The sequence below is a fragment of the Maylandia zebra genome, linkage group LG4, assembly GCF_041146795.1.
Source record: "Maylandia zebra isolate NMK-2024a linkage group LG4, Mzebra_GT3a, whole genome shotgun sequence".
NCBI classification, from domain to species: domain Eukaryota; kingdom Metazoa; phylum Chordata; class Actinopteri; order Cichliformes; family Cichlidae; genus Maylandia; species Maylandia zebra.
The window spans coordinates 2,233,350-2,248,790 of NC_135170.1; the positions used below are offsets into that span (position 1 = coordinate 2,233,350).

General features: G+C 44.5%; 1 protein-coding gene across 2 annotated transcripts; it reads right to left on the reverse strand.

The window, feature by feature from the left end:
• Positions 1-7,924: 7,924 nt before the first annotated feature.
• On the reverse strand, positions 7,925-14,318 carry LOC101467580 (transmembrane protein 106B). 2 transcript variants are annotated; one of them, XM_004574632.5, is made up of 8 exons: positions 13,839-14,318; positions 12,463-12,657; positions 12,102-12,165; positions 11,883-12,036; positions 11,655-11,795; positions 9,780-9,823; positions 9,373-9,426; positions 7,925-8,855 (listed from the first exon to the last, which is right to left on the reverse strand). In XM_004574632.5, the coding sequence occupies exons 2-8, from the start codon at positions 12,653-12,655 to the stop codon at positions 8,735-8,737; spliced, it is 771 nt and encodes a 256-aa protein (XP_004574689.1). In that variant the 5' UTR covers positions 12,656-12,657; positions 13,839-14,318; the 3' UTR covers positions 7,925-8,734. The 2 variants fall into 2 exon arrangements, with proteins under 2 accessions (XP_004574689.1, XP_004574690.1); XM_004574633.3 differs by lacking the exon at positions 13,839-14,318 and adding an exon at positions 12,807-12,997.
• Between the last annotated feature and the right edge of the window lie 1,123 nt (positions 14,319-15,441).

Below are 15,441 nucleotides of genomic sequence, written 5' to 3' on the forward strand. Positions count from 1 at the left end.
TATGATTCTTCTTGCATCTAAACAAAGATGATTCAATTTGCTAAATGTTGATGGCTCTTCGTGCTCAGGTGTAAATGAGACGTAATATTTGCTCTTGGTTTGGTTCTCCTGTACAGAACCTTGCAGTACAACAGAAACCTAAAAACATTATTTGTAGTTGTTATTCTTAGTTGTTCTGCTGCCTAAATACCACAGGGTCTGATTATGAAGTTATTGAGCTGCACATACTTTACGACCTGCTTAAGTTCGAGGTCACAGCGTCTGTAGAGCAGCTGGAACATAATGAAGTCTACAAGGTTAAAGTTTTCTCTTCAGTTATTGTTCTTTCTGCTGCTTGGTTTGATGGATCTGAGAGCTTTTGTTTTTATTATTGTTATTATAATTATCATGAATATTTTACTCTCTAGAAGCTTTAAAATAGTGTTTGTGTTTGAAAAAATTGATTTAAGAATTGAACAGAAACATCTGTCCTTCTGAAAATGGCCCAAAGGCACGGAGACAAAGTCAAAGGATGCAACCTGTAACTTTCTCTTCCTTCATGTCAGGACCATCATCCATGATTTATATAAAATGCATATAGCAACAGTAGCACTTTAGTTTGGACTTTATGATTTCTGTAACTGGAAAATATTATTTTGTTTAAAGACAGAAGTGACCGCATAGTTGCAACATCAAAGGGAAATATTAATTAATTAGCATCAAGTATATTATTCTGAAGGCATATTTTCAGGAGACACAAACAACCAAAAAAGCAAATAGGCCTACTCAATATTGTCCACTGCAGCACCATGAATTCAGATCAAGCAAAAAAAACATAATACAGTAATAGAAAAAACACTATACTGTACACACAAAAAATCATGACAACTGTGCATACGTGGGCTCATGGATCCCGCCATCTGTTGGGGTCTGGCCACAGGACCTCATCGACATCGCAAGCAGTGTCTTCTCCCGCTGGGCACCGGGGAAAATATCCTCTTGCATGTCAAAACCATCCATGGATTGCTGTCACCTGACTGTCGCCGCAGGCCTGTTCCATTGCCTGCAGAAGAGGCATGCGGGCATGTGGTTGGCGGTCATATACACGCCATCTCCAAGCCTAAAAAAATCCTCTATAGGGTTTAAAAATGATGAGTAAGGGGGCAAGTATACCACTTCAAGTTGGCTGTGGTTGGAGAACCAGGCCTGGACCAGAGCAGCCGATGGAAACTGACATGATCCCATATCACCACAAACCTGGGCTGATCTGCTCTGTTCTGTACAACTATATCATGGAGAGCATCTAGAAATGTGAGTATGTGTTGGCTATTGTATGGACCTAGTATTGCATGATGGTGCAGAAGCCCTCGAAGGCATATGGCGGCACATAATGTGATGTTTCCCCCGCGCTGCCCTGGGACGTGCACAATTGCCCTTTGGCCAATTACATTACGACCCCGTCATCTTGTTTCGCACAGGTCGAATCCAGCTTCATCAATGAAAATGAGGCTGTGCAGCTCCATCCATGGCCAAGATTCTCTGTAAAACAAAGAGAACATATTACTGCACTACAGTGCTACACATACAGGACCCTCACCCATCACACAGGTACCTGTGTAGCTCTCAGGATGGATCCATGTGGTACTGATATGGTACATATTCAGCTGCTGCTGGATTTCACCAATACTGTATTGTCATGTAAAGGACAGTTACACGTACCCGTACATATTCAGCTCGAAGTCCTTTGACCCCGTCACTGGTGCTCTCAAATGGGACTCTGTAGAGCTGCTTCATGGTGATGCTGAGTTTTCCCAAGATGCGTGTGATGGTGGTGATGCTCACATGGTTTATGTTGTTGAACACTCGCCTGTCTGCAAGTATTTGCTTTCGTAGCTGGTGGAGACGGATGGCATTGTCTGCCCTCACTAGGTCCACGACGGCGAGTTCCTGCTGTTGTGTGAACAGGCGTTGGCGTCCTCCCCAGAAGGTCTTCGAGTCATTCTAGAGAAATACAATCAGAATCAGAATCAGAATCAGAATCAGAATCAGAAAGGGTTTATTGCCAAATGTTGAGCAGGTTTACAACATTAGGAAATTGCTGCGGTGCTTCAGTGCAAACATACTGTCATAAAAATATAAAATAAGAATAAGAATTAAAAGTGCTAAGTAGATAGATATATACATGATATATATATGCGTGCAGGTGGTGATCAGTGCTAAACATGGAATGATGCAGTGAACACAGCGTAGGGTCATGTGTTAGTGGCGGGGACAGTCATACGGTTATTGTTCATGTGTCCAACAGCAGAGGGGAAGAAACTGTTCTTATGGCGAGAGGTTCTGGTGCGAATGGACCGGAGCCTCCTGCCTGAGGGGAGCAGGTCAAACAGACTGTGTCCAGGGTGAGAAGGGTCAGCTGAGATCCGAGCTGCACGCCGCAGTGTCCTGGAGGTGTACAGGTCCTGCAGAGATGGGAGTCTGCAGCCAATCACCTTCTCAGCAGAGCGCACAACACGCTGCAGTCTCTGTTTGTCCCTGATAGTGGCTCCAGCGTACCACACGGTGATGGAGGAGGTGAGGATGGACTCGATGATTGCGGTGTAGAATTGCATCATCGTCCGTGTTGGCAGGTTGAATTTCTTCAGCTGCCTCAGGAAGTACATCCTCTGCTGGGCTTTCTTGATGACGGAGGTGATGGTGGGCTCCCACTTCAGGTCCTGAGTGATGGTGGTACCCAGGAAGCGGAATGAGTCCACAGAGGTGATGGTGGTGAAATACAACCACATACTGTCATCGCTTTGCTTATTTTCTTACACTACTTTACTGTATATACTGTATCATCCACTGTACAACACTGTACTTCAATATAAGTAATCATGGTATGTTTCACAGAAACTACCACTTTGGCTGCAAAAGCAGCATTAGCACCCTGCAGTACGCTGTACACTTGATATGGTGATGTACTGTAGAACAGTGCTATGAAAACCATCTGAGTAGAGTAGAAGGCAGAGAGGTGAAGACAGACCTGCTTTCTAGTCTGAATGTTCTTACAGTTTTTTCTGATTGCTTAAGCCCTTTTTTTGTAACTAGTGGCTAATTTTGCAAAACTCTTCACACAAATAAGAAAACCTGTCACCCAATCATCAAAACATTGTAGTTCTCTTGCAAAAGCAAACACAGCTAGATTAACTCTTCACACCTTCGTAAAAATGGTGTTTCCGTATCAAACAGTACACACAAGCCATCATCTACTAAGCACACAATGCGCCAACTGCACACTGATGGTATGAATACAAAACACATCTGGCTTTTGCTTTCTCTGTGCACAAGGTAGGCTATGTCAGTGTGAGCTCATACTTCTGTCATAGATCCATAAGCATAGAAGGATCCAAACTTCAAGTACTGGTGTTTATTCAAACACATCAAAACAAACACAAGTGTTTATTTCCAAGTATAGGATTATTTGCAATCGCCATAATGACTATATGGGTTACTTGGTCTGCAGTGAACATGCTTCCTCTGCCCCAGCATCTGGTCATCTAGCAATTCTGTAAAGTAACAATTTCAGTATTTTTACATCAATGGTTTTGGTGTGTTTCTCATTGGCATATGGCAGTGCTACAGATCTTAGTGCGAAGTGACTGTACTCACCGATTCTCATTTCAAGATGTCCTTATGGTACTTGTTCATTATGACATTTATAAAGAGAAACTTCACAATTATAATTTACAACTGAGGAATGCAAGAAGGTCCTACTTCTCTGACATCATCACTAAAAACAGCCATAATGCTCGGGTCTTATTTTCTACAGTTGACAGGCTAACAAACCCTCCTGTGTCAGTGGCAGCTGAACTTCATTCGACCATGGCCTGCAATGACTTTGCCAAATTCTTCACAGACAAAATCCAAAAAATTAGACAAGCAATTGGTACATCAACAGCAGATCCAGGATATGTACTGTGTCCACCAAAAAACTGTTTAAACACCATGAAACAGTTTCAACCTATTAACAGCAAAGACCTGGAGGACATCTTAGGTCAACTGAACTCCTCCTCCTGCTGTTTAGATGTCCTGCCAACAAGTTTTTTCAAAAAGGTCTCAAAGACTTTAGAGTCAGACCTGTTACAGATCGTCAACTTTTCCTTAATGTCAGGTGTGTTTCCAGAACCACTAAAAACTGCTGTAATCAAACCTATACTGAAAAAGGACAATCTTGACAAGACACAAATGAACAACTACAGGCCGATCTCAAATCTCTCATTTTTAAGTAAGATCATTGAAAAAGCAGTTTCTCAACAGCTCAGTTACTTCTTAAAACAGAATAATTGCTACGATGCCTTCCAGTCAGGTTTTAGACAGAACCACAGCACTGAAACCGCTCTGACCAAAGTGTTTAATGACACATGTCTGAATACAGACAGTGGAAAAATGTCAGTCCTAGTTTTACTGGATCTCAGTGCAGCATTTGATACAGTTGACCACAACATATTACTCAAACGACTGGAGAACTGGACAGGTCTTTCAGGAGCTGTACTAAACTGGTTCAAAACATACGTAGAAAACAGGAAATACTTTGTATCAATAGGTAACTTCACATCTGAGCAGACAGGTATCACATGTGGAGTTCCCCAAGGTTCCATCTTGGGACCCCCTCTGTTTAACATTTACATGCTCCCACTGGCACAGATTATAAACAACAACAAAATAAACTATCACAGCTATGCAGATGACACACAAATATATATCACAATGTCACCAGGAGACCGAGGCCCTGTACAGGCTCTTGGTAAATGCATTGAGGAAATCAATGACTGGTTGTGCCACAATTTTCTCCAGCTAAACAAAAACAAAACTGAGGTAATAGTCTTTGGCGCCAAAGAAAAACGATTACAGGTCACCAGAGAACTTCAATCTATACATCTAAAAACCACAAACCAGGCGAGAAATTTGGGTGTAGTGATGGATGCAGACCTAAACTTAGAAAAACACATTAAGACAATAACAAAGTCAGCTTACTATCACCTCAAGAATATATCAAGGATAAAAGATCTGATGTCTCAACAGGACCTGGAAAAACTAGTCCATGCATTCATTTTTAGTAGGCTTGATTACTGTAACAGCATCTTTACAGGTCTACCTAAAAAATCAGTCAGACAACTACAGCTCATTCAGAACTCTGCTGCTCGAGTCCTCACTAAGACCAAAAAAGTGGACCACATCAGTCCAGCTCTGAGGTCCTTACACTGGCTGCCTGTCCGTCAGAGGATAGACTTTAAAGTTCTGATGCTGGCCTATAAAGCTCTGAATGGTTTAGGACCAAAATACATCAATGACCTCCTGACCCAGTATGAACCATCCAGATCCCTCAGGTCATCTGGATCCGGTCTTTTATCAGTTCCCAGAGTCAGAACCAGACACGGAGAAGCTGCATTCAGCTTTTATGCTCCTTATATCTGGAACAAACTCCCAGAAAGCCTCAGATCAGCTGAAACACTCAGTTTATTTAAATCCAGGTTGAAGACTCACCTGTTCTCAGCTGCATTTGAATAAAGCACCAAATCCACACTTTAAGCTTAAATTTCAAAACTTACACTAACTACTGATCTTATCTATTGTTCTGATTTTATCTGTTTTGATTTTATATACTGTTGTTTGTTTGTTTGTTTGTTTGTTTGTTTGTTAATTAGTTAGTTAGTTTATTTGCTTGTTTTATTCAATTTTAAATCATGCTTTTTATTTGTTCTTGTTTCTAATGTCTCTGTAAAGCACTTTGAATCACCTTGTTGTTGAATTGTGCTATACAAATAAACTTGCCTTGCCTTGCTACAGTGTAGCGGCTCGAGTTAGGCTGGACCCGTTGGCCAGCTACCCTCAGGGTCATTCCACGGTTGATTACATGGTCCACTATTGTAGCTCTGATGTCATCAGCAATTCTATTTCTTACTCTTCCTACCCTTCCTATCCCCCCTCCTCATCTTCCTCTCCCCCCTCCTCGTCTTCCTCTTGCTCCTCCTTGTCCTTGTCGTCCTCTTCATCCTACTTCTTCACCTCCACGTCCTCTTCCTCGGCCTCCTCTACTTCTCACTCTTTCTGCTCCCTCCATTGTACTCCGCACACACAGCTTACCTGTATTATAGTGCTTAGGCTGATTGCAAAGTGAACTAATTATCTAAAAAAGTTTTCACATGTGAAAGTGTGCCAGACAGTTGGCAAATTAGTGTTAATGATAGCCATACATGTGTATACTTTTGCTAGGAGTGTGTTGGAAATTTGGTAATTGAGTGTTGTGCAGTGAATTGTGCCTACAGTTTTGCAAAGTGTGTGTTACAAAATTGCAAACTGAGTGCAAAGCAGTTTTTGTGCTTTTAGTTTTGCAAACTCAGTGAGTGGTTTTGCTATAAGTCTGAATAGTTTTAGAGATTGTGCTACAGGAATCACAGTTAGGGTTTAAGCATTCAGAAAAAACTGTAAGTAGAAATTTCAGGTATCTGTACTTTACTCGAGTATTTTTTTCCTGACAATGTTTTACTTTTACTCCCTACGTTATCGGAGAAATATCTGTACTTTCCACTCCTTACATTTACAAAGCAGACATACTTTTGATTTTAAGGGGAGTTATTTCATCACACCTTCAAACATCAACCTGATTTGAGCCTCAACAGCAACACGTGAAAGGCAGTCCTGTTCGTGTATTAATCACCAGAGGATGTCGCAAAATGAGATGAAAGAGGCAAAACCGTGTGAAATAGTCTGGGATTAAAGTGGGCCACTGTTTTTATTTCTTTTTCTGCACAGCACCAGAATGACTGCAGTTGCAGTACTTCAGCATCTGCCTGGCCAGGAGTGAACATAAAAGGATCAGTATTTTTTAAGTGACTTCTATCAGTTCAACAACCATCAGCAAACACAACTGTTTGTTTGCAGTTTGTCTCAGTGTTGTTTAGAGGCTGCATGATAAACAGGTTAGTTTGCTGCACTGTGGTGGAGTTAAACAGTGTGCTGGACTGTTGCTCAGCGGCTGCTGTGCTCACGGTCAGAGTTACGTTACATCAAGTGTAGCAGAGATTAATATGATCATCACCGCAGGTTCTCATCCCGACACGTAACATACCGACACTGTGACAAACCGTCAGTATGTTACATGTTGGGAATGACAATGCTCTGGATCTTTAGCTGATGATGCTGAGATTCGTTCACCTTCATACCAGCTGTATAGTGTCTAATATAAGACAGTATAAAGAGTATACTGTCAGTGTAGAGGACAGAAATCAGCCAGACAATTCATAAAACATCAGCTGGCATCTTGTTGAATTCAATTCTTTACATCCACAAAGAGCCGTGAGCAGCAGCACCCTGGATCAGCTGATCACTGAAGCTCTCGATAGAGACGACTGAGTTGTGATTCACAATCAGTCACAACATCTGACTTTAATGTTCCCCCACTTGCTAAACCCTGACTGTGCTCATTTCCCTGTTTAGAGGCAAAGTCACCCTCTACAGTGCACGCAGCAGAAAACAGATCTGAATGAGTCCTTCTTTAGATTCTGCTCATGCTCCATCTGACTGATTCAAGCTGAGGACAAGTAGAATTAACACTTAAACTGAAATAAAGCTTTTATTCCATCTACTAATATTATTTTAATATTACATTAATATAGCACAAGGTTCATTAAACATTCAAGGAGTTACTTTGAGTACTTTTCAGAGCCTGTACTTTCTCACTTTGGTTAACACGAGTATCCGTACGGACACTTTAGTCCAGAACGTCTGCCCGTCTCACAGCAGTGCAACTGCCTGTTTAACACAGGACTGGAAACACTGGGCTGACTAACAAACTTCAACTAGCAGGAGCTGATTTGACGGTTTTAAAGCCACGATGCTGTGTTTCAGGCATTGTTGCAGTTGGCTTTGTTTCCCCCCTGCATTCATTCACCAAACACAGGACTCAAACAGGCTCACATAGCTTTATTGGACTTGTGGAGAGGAAGCGTCTGTCAGGAAGCTTTACAGGAAACTGCGTCATTTCATCAATGCACCAAAAACCAGAACATGGCCTCACTGGAGAACTGCACTTACATGTGTTAAATGTTAAGCCAGTTCATTTTAACAGGCTGTGACCTGCAAAGGTATTTTGCTGCATAAAGTTTCTTAAAGATCTCTTTAGAAATAGCTCCAAAGCCTCACACTTCCACTTCAGTATAACAAACACAAGAAATAAAGAGAAGGCAGAAAATATACAGAAAAACCCAAAAACCCTGAAGAGCAGATGTGTTGGTGTGTAAAAAGAACTTGGCTAAGGAGAGGAAGACCAAAATGATGAAGGTACAATTACTGAACAAACTTTCAAACAGAGACGATCAAGTGGAGAATACTTGCTCATGTCTTTGGCAGTAAGTTTGGTGAATACGCTCTCAAAAAGACAAATACTGAGCTTCATTTGAAGATCATCAGGCCGTCTAAGGATTTATAGGATTGCAGCTTACAGAGGGGGCAGCACATGCTGGACCACCCTGTAGGTGCTGGGTCCTTTTAATGGACTGACTACAGTGATCAGGGTCACATGGTTACCACGTGACTTGCAGCACATCACACCGTTTCACCTTCCTCTCCAGGCACAGTCAGTTTAATTCAAAACCAAAGCAGCTGTTAACCTTCACACTGATTTTACAGTCATTCAACATCCTGCTCTAAATATTACAAAGCACATTACTCCAGTTCACAGACACGCGCACAGCATTTGTTATCTGTGCCTCCATCAGGTCGACGCGGCCTGTACGCTGTGTGGTACGGTGTTGTTTGCTCCACAGTCGATGTACTCGTACGTCTCCAGGGACAGCTGCTCATAGCGGGCCAGGCAGAAGACTGTCAGAGATATCCTGCACAGAGATCACCGTGAAAATCAACAAGCTGGAAACTGCAGACCTTCACAGCTGTGCGTCAGCCCGAGTTTGAAGACACTTCTCCCTCACCGACTCCCTGCTGGGAGCGGAGAAGAAGGATGGCCTACACATTTCGTTGTCACGTACAAGTACCAGCAAACATTCATGAAGACCAAAGCAGACTCACTGCTCCTTCAGGACCATCTGATCTGGCTGCTGTTGCCACATACAGCCTTGTATATGCAGGTAATCACTGCTGGCTACAGTCGGGACATGTTCATACCTCAGCTGTGATCGGATCGAACAGCTTCTGTGAATCTCTTCATGCTTAAAATGTTCAGATTTCAAATAATGTAGAACCAATTAAAACAGCCAAGAGCAAAGACCTACTACACCACACTGATATTATAAGCTTGTTAACATCTAACTTTAAAACTTCTTTATTGTATTTTCTGCACAAACTGAAGAAGACTACGAGCCTGCTGAAACAAAAGCAGGAGGATGTCATACTTACTGTAGGTTCACATACAGAATATGGACAGGCAGCGACTCTTTCTTACAGTAGTTACTGCAGAGGGAAGACAGCAGAGGCAGGAGAATGAAATGTTTTAGACACAGAACAGAAACAAACTGTGCACCAGCTGCTAAATGAGAGCGTGACACAGCAGAGCTGGATCATTTCACAGTGCAAACCAACCTTTGAACAACATTCACCACTTTCTACATCACCTGTGCAGAATGTAACCTTCAAACAGCGGACTGACGAATACAGATTTAAGTCTACAGAGAAAGACTCAGACTTGGATGCTTCGTGTCACACATCTGCTGTTAGACAGCAAATGCATTAGAATAGATATGATTCAGTGACCTCTGACCCCCCAGTAACTGCTCTGACCATAAATTCATCCCACTTAGGCTCACCTCAAACCAGGGTCTGTCAGCTGGATGGGTATCATGAAGGAGTACTGCGAAGAAAGAGAGATGCAGAGTCATTCCTCACTTACTGTGATACTTGTTGAACAAAGTCTCAACAACAGTAATCTTCCTTAAATAAAAAGCACAAAAATAACAGGAATCAGATCCATCAGTGAGGAAACATCGCTCTGGACAAGTGAAATGTTTCAATGTTCATTTTTGTTTCGTGAACAAACCAAATAAAGCCCTCATCAGTGACTGGGATATGTGAAAATCTGTTCTGGTTAGATGGAGCTCTCTCCGAATGTTACAAACACGTCACATGAATACAGCTCAGGTCAAACAGAGCCAGCTCGCTGCTGCAGTTACAGACAAAGACATCAGCAGTGCTCCAACAGCCTGCATCCAATCGGTTATCTGTCATTCAGCAGGATTCATTAAAGCCAAACATCCTTCAAATAATACACGTAGACTTTTCAGCCTCATACATCTGTCTCACCACAGTAACCATAACAACTAAGCTCTCACTGGATGCAGAAAAAGCCTCTGACCACCTAACCTGGACATTTGTCCTGAAAACACTGGAGAAACATGGCCGTCGTTTATCCGATGGATCAAAACACTACGATAAACCAAAAGCAGCAGTTGTAACAAACACCTCAATCTCAACAAATTCACAGAGGTGCTACACGAGGAAGAAAACACTATGTTTGCACCTAAAACTCAAACACCCATATGGACTTACCCCGACTTCACTGCAAATGGAAAACACGTCGCACACCTCTGTCGCACACCTCTGTCACATGTTTGATCGCGATCATTTCAACAGCTCATTGACAGGAAACAGTTTCTCCAACTCAAACACTCCACCAAAGCAAAGTATCAACAACACTCAGCTGGCACAACATCGCTGCAAGACAGCGTCACTGAAACTGCAAAGTCACCAAAAACACTGAATACACGAAAACCCTCTAATGACAATGCACCGCACACTCCAATCAACAAACAGCAAAACGACTTCAACATCCACACAGACAGTCCAATCTGCACTAACAGCACCAACAATTTAAAATACTACAGTCCGCACACAGCACAGGACCGACTGACTCAGACATCTGCACACATCACTGATGAGCACGTTAACACATCCTGGTCTGACCACCAATACACAACTTCTGGAAATGGTAAATGGCCTGTATTTATAAAGCGCTTTACACATCCAGTCATTCACCCATTCACACACTGGTGATGGCACACCACCAGCTGTAGCCACAGCCACTGTGGCACTGACAGAGGCGAGGCTGCCGGACCACCGGGCCCTCTGACCACCACCAGTAGGCAACGGGTGAAGTGTCTCGCCCAAGGACACAACGACCGAGACTGTCCGAGCCGGGGCTCGAACCGGCAACCTTCCAATTACAAGATGAACTCCCAACTCTTGAGCCACGATCGCCCCATGGAAAGAAAAAAAAACTACCAAAACATCCCAAACCCTCGACCACAACATCCCGCTATGCCCCTCCGTCTGTTTACATGGTGATCTGGAAGAACTAAACATAAACTCCAAACAGATGAAAACAGTCCTGGCTGTGGCCCCGACTATCACCAGGAAAACAAACTGGAAAAAGCTTAGACCTCCTCACACAGCAGTATCAATGGAACAACAATCAGCAATACATAAAACCAATTTGAACACTTCATTCAAATCTAAAAGCTGCTGAGCTAATGCCACAGCAGAAATCATCAGCAGGAGAAGGAAACACGACAAACTCGCTCTTATTTATCTGCTTTTCTCTTCTTATCCTGCCTCGCTGCACTTCTACACAGAAGGACAGGTGTGTGCTCCTTCCTCTCAGCTGTGGTGACTGCGTCACATCTCACCGTTTTCATGGACAGAGGTCTGACAGACACGACGTTCTTAATGGACACCGTTCCCAGCACCGTGCCAAAGTTGAGTGCCTGTACTGTCAGGTTGTAGGCCTGCACCGCTGCAAAGTTGTTATTAGTGATGTTCAACACGTTCTGCAAAAGAAAGCAAAGAGCCATCATCCCGTCCGTCCCTGCACAGCCTGACTGCTCCGTTCATCACAGCCGTCCCTCTCTGCTCACCGTGATGTTAATCTGCACGCCGTCGTGAGTGAAGTAAACAGAGGATGAACTGACAGCTACTGGAGACAGAATCACGGAGCGCGGAAACAGGAAGAACAACACCAGGACGCTGACCAGGAGGCACAGCCCGACAGACGAGGCCACATACAGCTTCCTGAGTGAGGACAAAACATGAGAAACACAAATGCATAACACAACAAGCATCAGCAGCTCTCTTACGTGTGTCTGGGCCTCAGCCTCTGGTCAGTACAGGCAATGACAGCAACCAGCTTGCTTTCCTGACCTGCAACACAGTTGGAACAAGGTTCTTAGATTAGAGAAGAAAGTGGGGCAGACGTAACGTTGCTGGGTTATCAAAGCAAACCGTGACCGCTCATGTCTGTGTCAGCCCTGTGGCACACCGCTGACCCCACTGGGGGGCTTCTCACCCTGTGACAGTTTTTCACACTCAACATGTGGTTTCAGTGTCAGGGTTACAGTTGGGTTGAGCTTAGGTTTAGGGTCAGGGTCAGGCATTCATTGTTGATGGCCACGAGGATATCAAACCAGACATGCATGTGTGTGTGTGTGTGTTCACTACCTCTGGGTATACGCCCGGTGCCCTGACAGGTGGGACAGTGAACAGTGTCTGCTGAGCTGCATCTCCTGCTCCAGCTGGTCCTCTTAGTGCTGTCCTTCTCACTGATAGGCTGGTTGGAATCTTCCTGTCCCGCCCCGCTGGGCTGGACACAGTCCTCGGTGACACCCTCACACTGGCTTGGAGCAGCTCCCATACCTAAAGAAACAAAAGATTACAAAACACAAGCAAAAAAAAAAAAACTACCACACACACAGTACTGTGCAAAAGTTTTAGGCAGGTGTGTAAACATGCTGTAAACAAAGAATGCTTTCAAACAAATGACTGTTTATTGGCCCCAAACGTACACTACAGCAGGACAACGAGCCCAAACACAAAGAACGAGCACTGAAGTGACGGTCCGGCCCCCACAGAGCCCTGACCTCAACATCGAGTGTGTCTGGGATTACATGAAGAGACAGACGGATGTGAGGACGCCTACATCCACAGGAGATCTGTGCACTGATGGGATTTAGATTTCTCTTTTGTTCATGTAGTGCACAGGTGTCCAACTCCAGGCCTCGAGGGCCGGTGTCCTGCAGGTATTAGATGTGTCCTTGATCCATCACAGCTGATTTAAATGGATAAATGACCTCCTCAGCATGTCTTGAAGTTCTCCAGAGGCCTGGGAATGAACTCATCATGTGATTCAGGTGTGTTGACCCAGGGTGAGATCTAACACCTGCAGGACACCGGCCCTCGAGGCCTGGAGTTAGACACCCCTGATGTAGTGGGTGCGTTGGGTGCAGCTGGCAGATTTTCCAGAACAAACCAGGAGCGATGGGAAAAACAGCCGTCATCTGTGACAGTCCTGTAGTAGCTGGACTGTGCATGTGAAATTCCACAGTTTCAAATCATTTTCTGAATCATAAGGAAAAACTACTCATGCTGTGGAAGATGGGACCAGTGATCTGGATGTGCCAGGCCCGGAGGCTCGAGGCCTGGAAAAAGATGTGAGAGTGGGTCACGTGAATCAGAGTGGGTCACGTGAATCGGAGTGGGTCACGTGAAACGGAGTGGGTCACGTGGATGTGTGACTGCGCCCGTCAGTAGTAGTTTTTCGCTCAAAGCTCAGTGAATCAAGTATCACAGCGCTGTGTGCTCAGTGACACAGACGTGTTTAAACGTTGCTGTGACAGGTTTGAACGCGTGTCTCTGATGTCTGTAAGCGCTGCGTGAAAACGTCCCTTCTTAATATTTGAACACCCGGGACGAGTGTGAACGAGACGCCTCCAGCTCCGGGGCCGCTGCTACGTTACACAAGCGGAGCACACAAACAGCAGCCGCCTTTCCCAGCTTCTACCCCTCCTGCCCGCGACAGCACCGGGCTCGGGACGTACCTGGCCGCCGTGGGTCTCTGTTATGAAGCAGCCCGTGTCTGTATGCGCATTCCTGCTGCACCTGAGCCTCGGTTGGCTAATGGTCGATCACGCCGCTGACGTAAACACTTCCTGTAGCAGCTGGCTGCACTCGTTACGTGGCCTGTTATCGTCCTCTTACGGTTCTTTTTTATCCCAGAAGCTGGGACCCCGTGTGACCGCAGTCCGGAGCGGAATGTCACCGACAGGTCACTTCCCGTGTTTTCATTCGGAGCCGAGTCTGTGAGAGGAAGTGCTCTTCGTCAGTCTGACGTCAGTCACTACTGTTCACCTTTGTCTTCGTCACTGGACGCTGTTGGTCAAACTGACTGTGATCACTGGGCCATAATAAATGTGTCAGTGCGATTCTGGCTTTGGCTCATTTCAGCTGGTTTCCTGGTATAAATCTGGCGTTAAGCACAGGAAATGCACTTTCTATGGGGTTGCTCCCTTATTCAGACTGGGTCGCCACAGGTTTGCGTTTCCTCTGTCTCCTCTCAGCTGTGAATCTTTGATTTGTTACGTAATGTGTAAATCGTTCACCCACGCAAACAGACCCTGTTAGAAATCTTTGACTGTCAGCAAACAGCACATGGTCTGATTCAGTTGAGTTCTTCAGCAGTAAAGTTTTTCAATGTGATGAAAACATGTTCTGTGGCTTCGTTTTCTTCACACACACGTTTACTGGCCCACGCTTGCCCACAGTGGGTTAGGGTGGAACCCACACTTAGGGGCAGCTGTGTCTCAGGTGGTGGGCTTGGTCAGTGGTCTGATCTGTGACTCCTCCAGGCTCCTGAACCCGTAGCTGCCTCCAGCGTCTCCATCACAGTGCGTGTTGTGGTGTGAAAGAAGCTGCTTAAGCGTAGATAAAAGTGCAGTCCACTTACCATTTACCACTCAGGCCGGAGTGGGTGTGCCCACGCGGAGTCCGTTTTAGTGTCTAATGAACAATTAGTTTATTTGAAATGACTTGTTGTGTTTATCAGTGAAACGTGGCAGCGTGAGAACAAAATCTCCCAGTGTTCAGAACATTGTGAGCATCATGTGGCTGCATAAAAAAGATTTATGTCTAAAGAAGAGGATTATTGCTAAAATTGGGAAAGCTCAGCCCTGTTGTGGTATTCGAATAAAGCCTCAGCTTTGTGCATCTTTGACTGTCGGGTAGGATCATCACAGTCAGACTTTAACTCAATGATTCATGAACAGCTTTGTTTAACACGTATGTGGCACTACTCACACTGCAGGACATGCTCTTCTCCAGCATCTAGCCTTACCTGATGACAATGCTGAGTACATGCTTTCAGTGAGCACTGCTGTGGTTGCTGCTTCTGCCTCCCCTGGTTAAATAAGCGATGTTCCTACTGAAAGGCGGCTGTAAGGGTTTGGCTGTCCATAGAGAATTTTCCCACTTTTATGAGGCCGTGAAAGTCAAGATCTTATTTCAACAGAATTAAAAAATCATAATCAGAATAATCCCAGAGTAGTATTTGATGCTACCAGCAGCACTGTTCCTCCTCCACCTCTGATGGACGTGAGATCCAAACTCTCCTCAGTTACTCTTTTTCTCTCCTCCTCAGCCTAAACC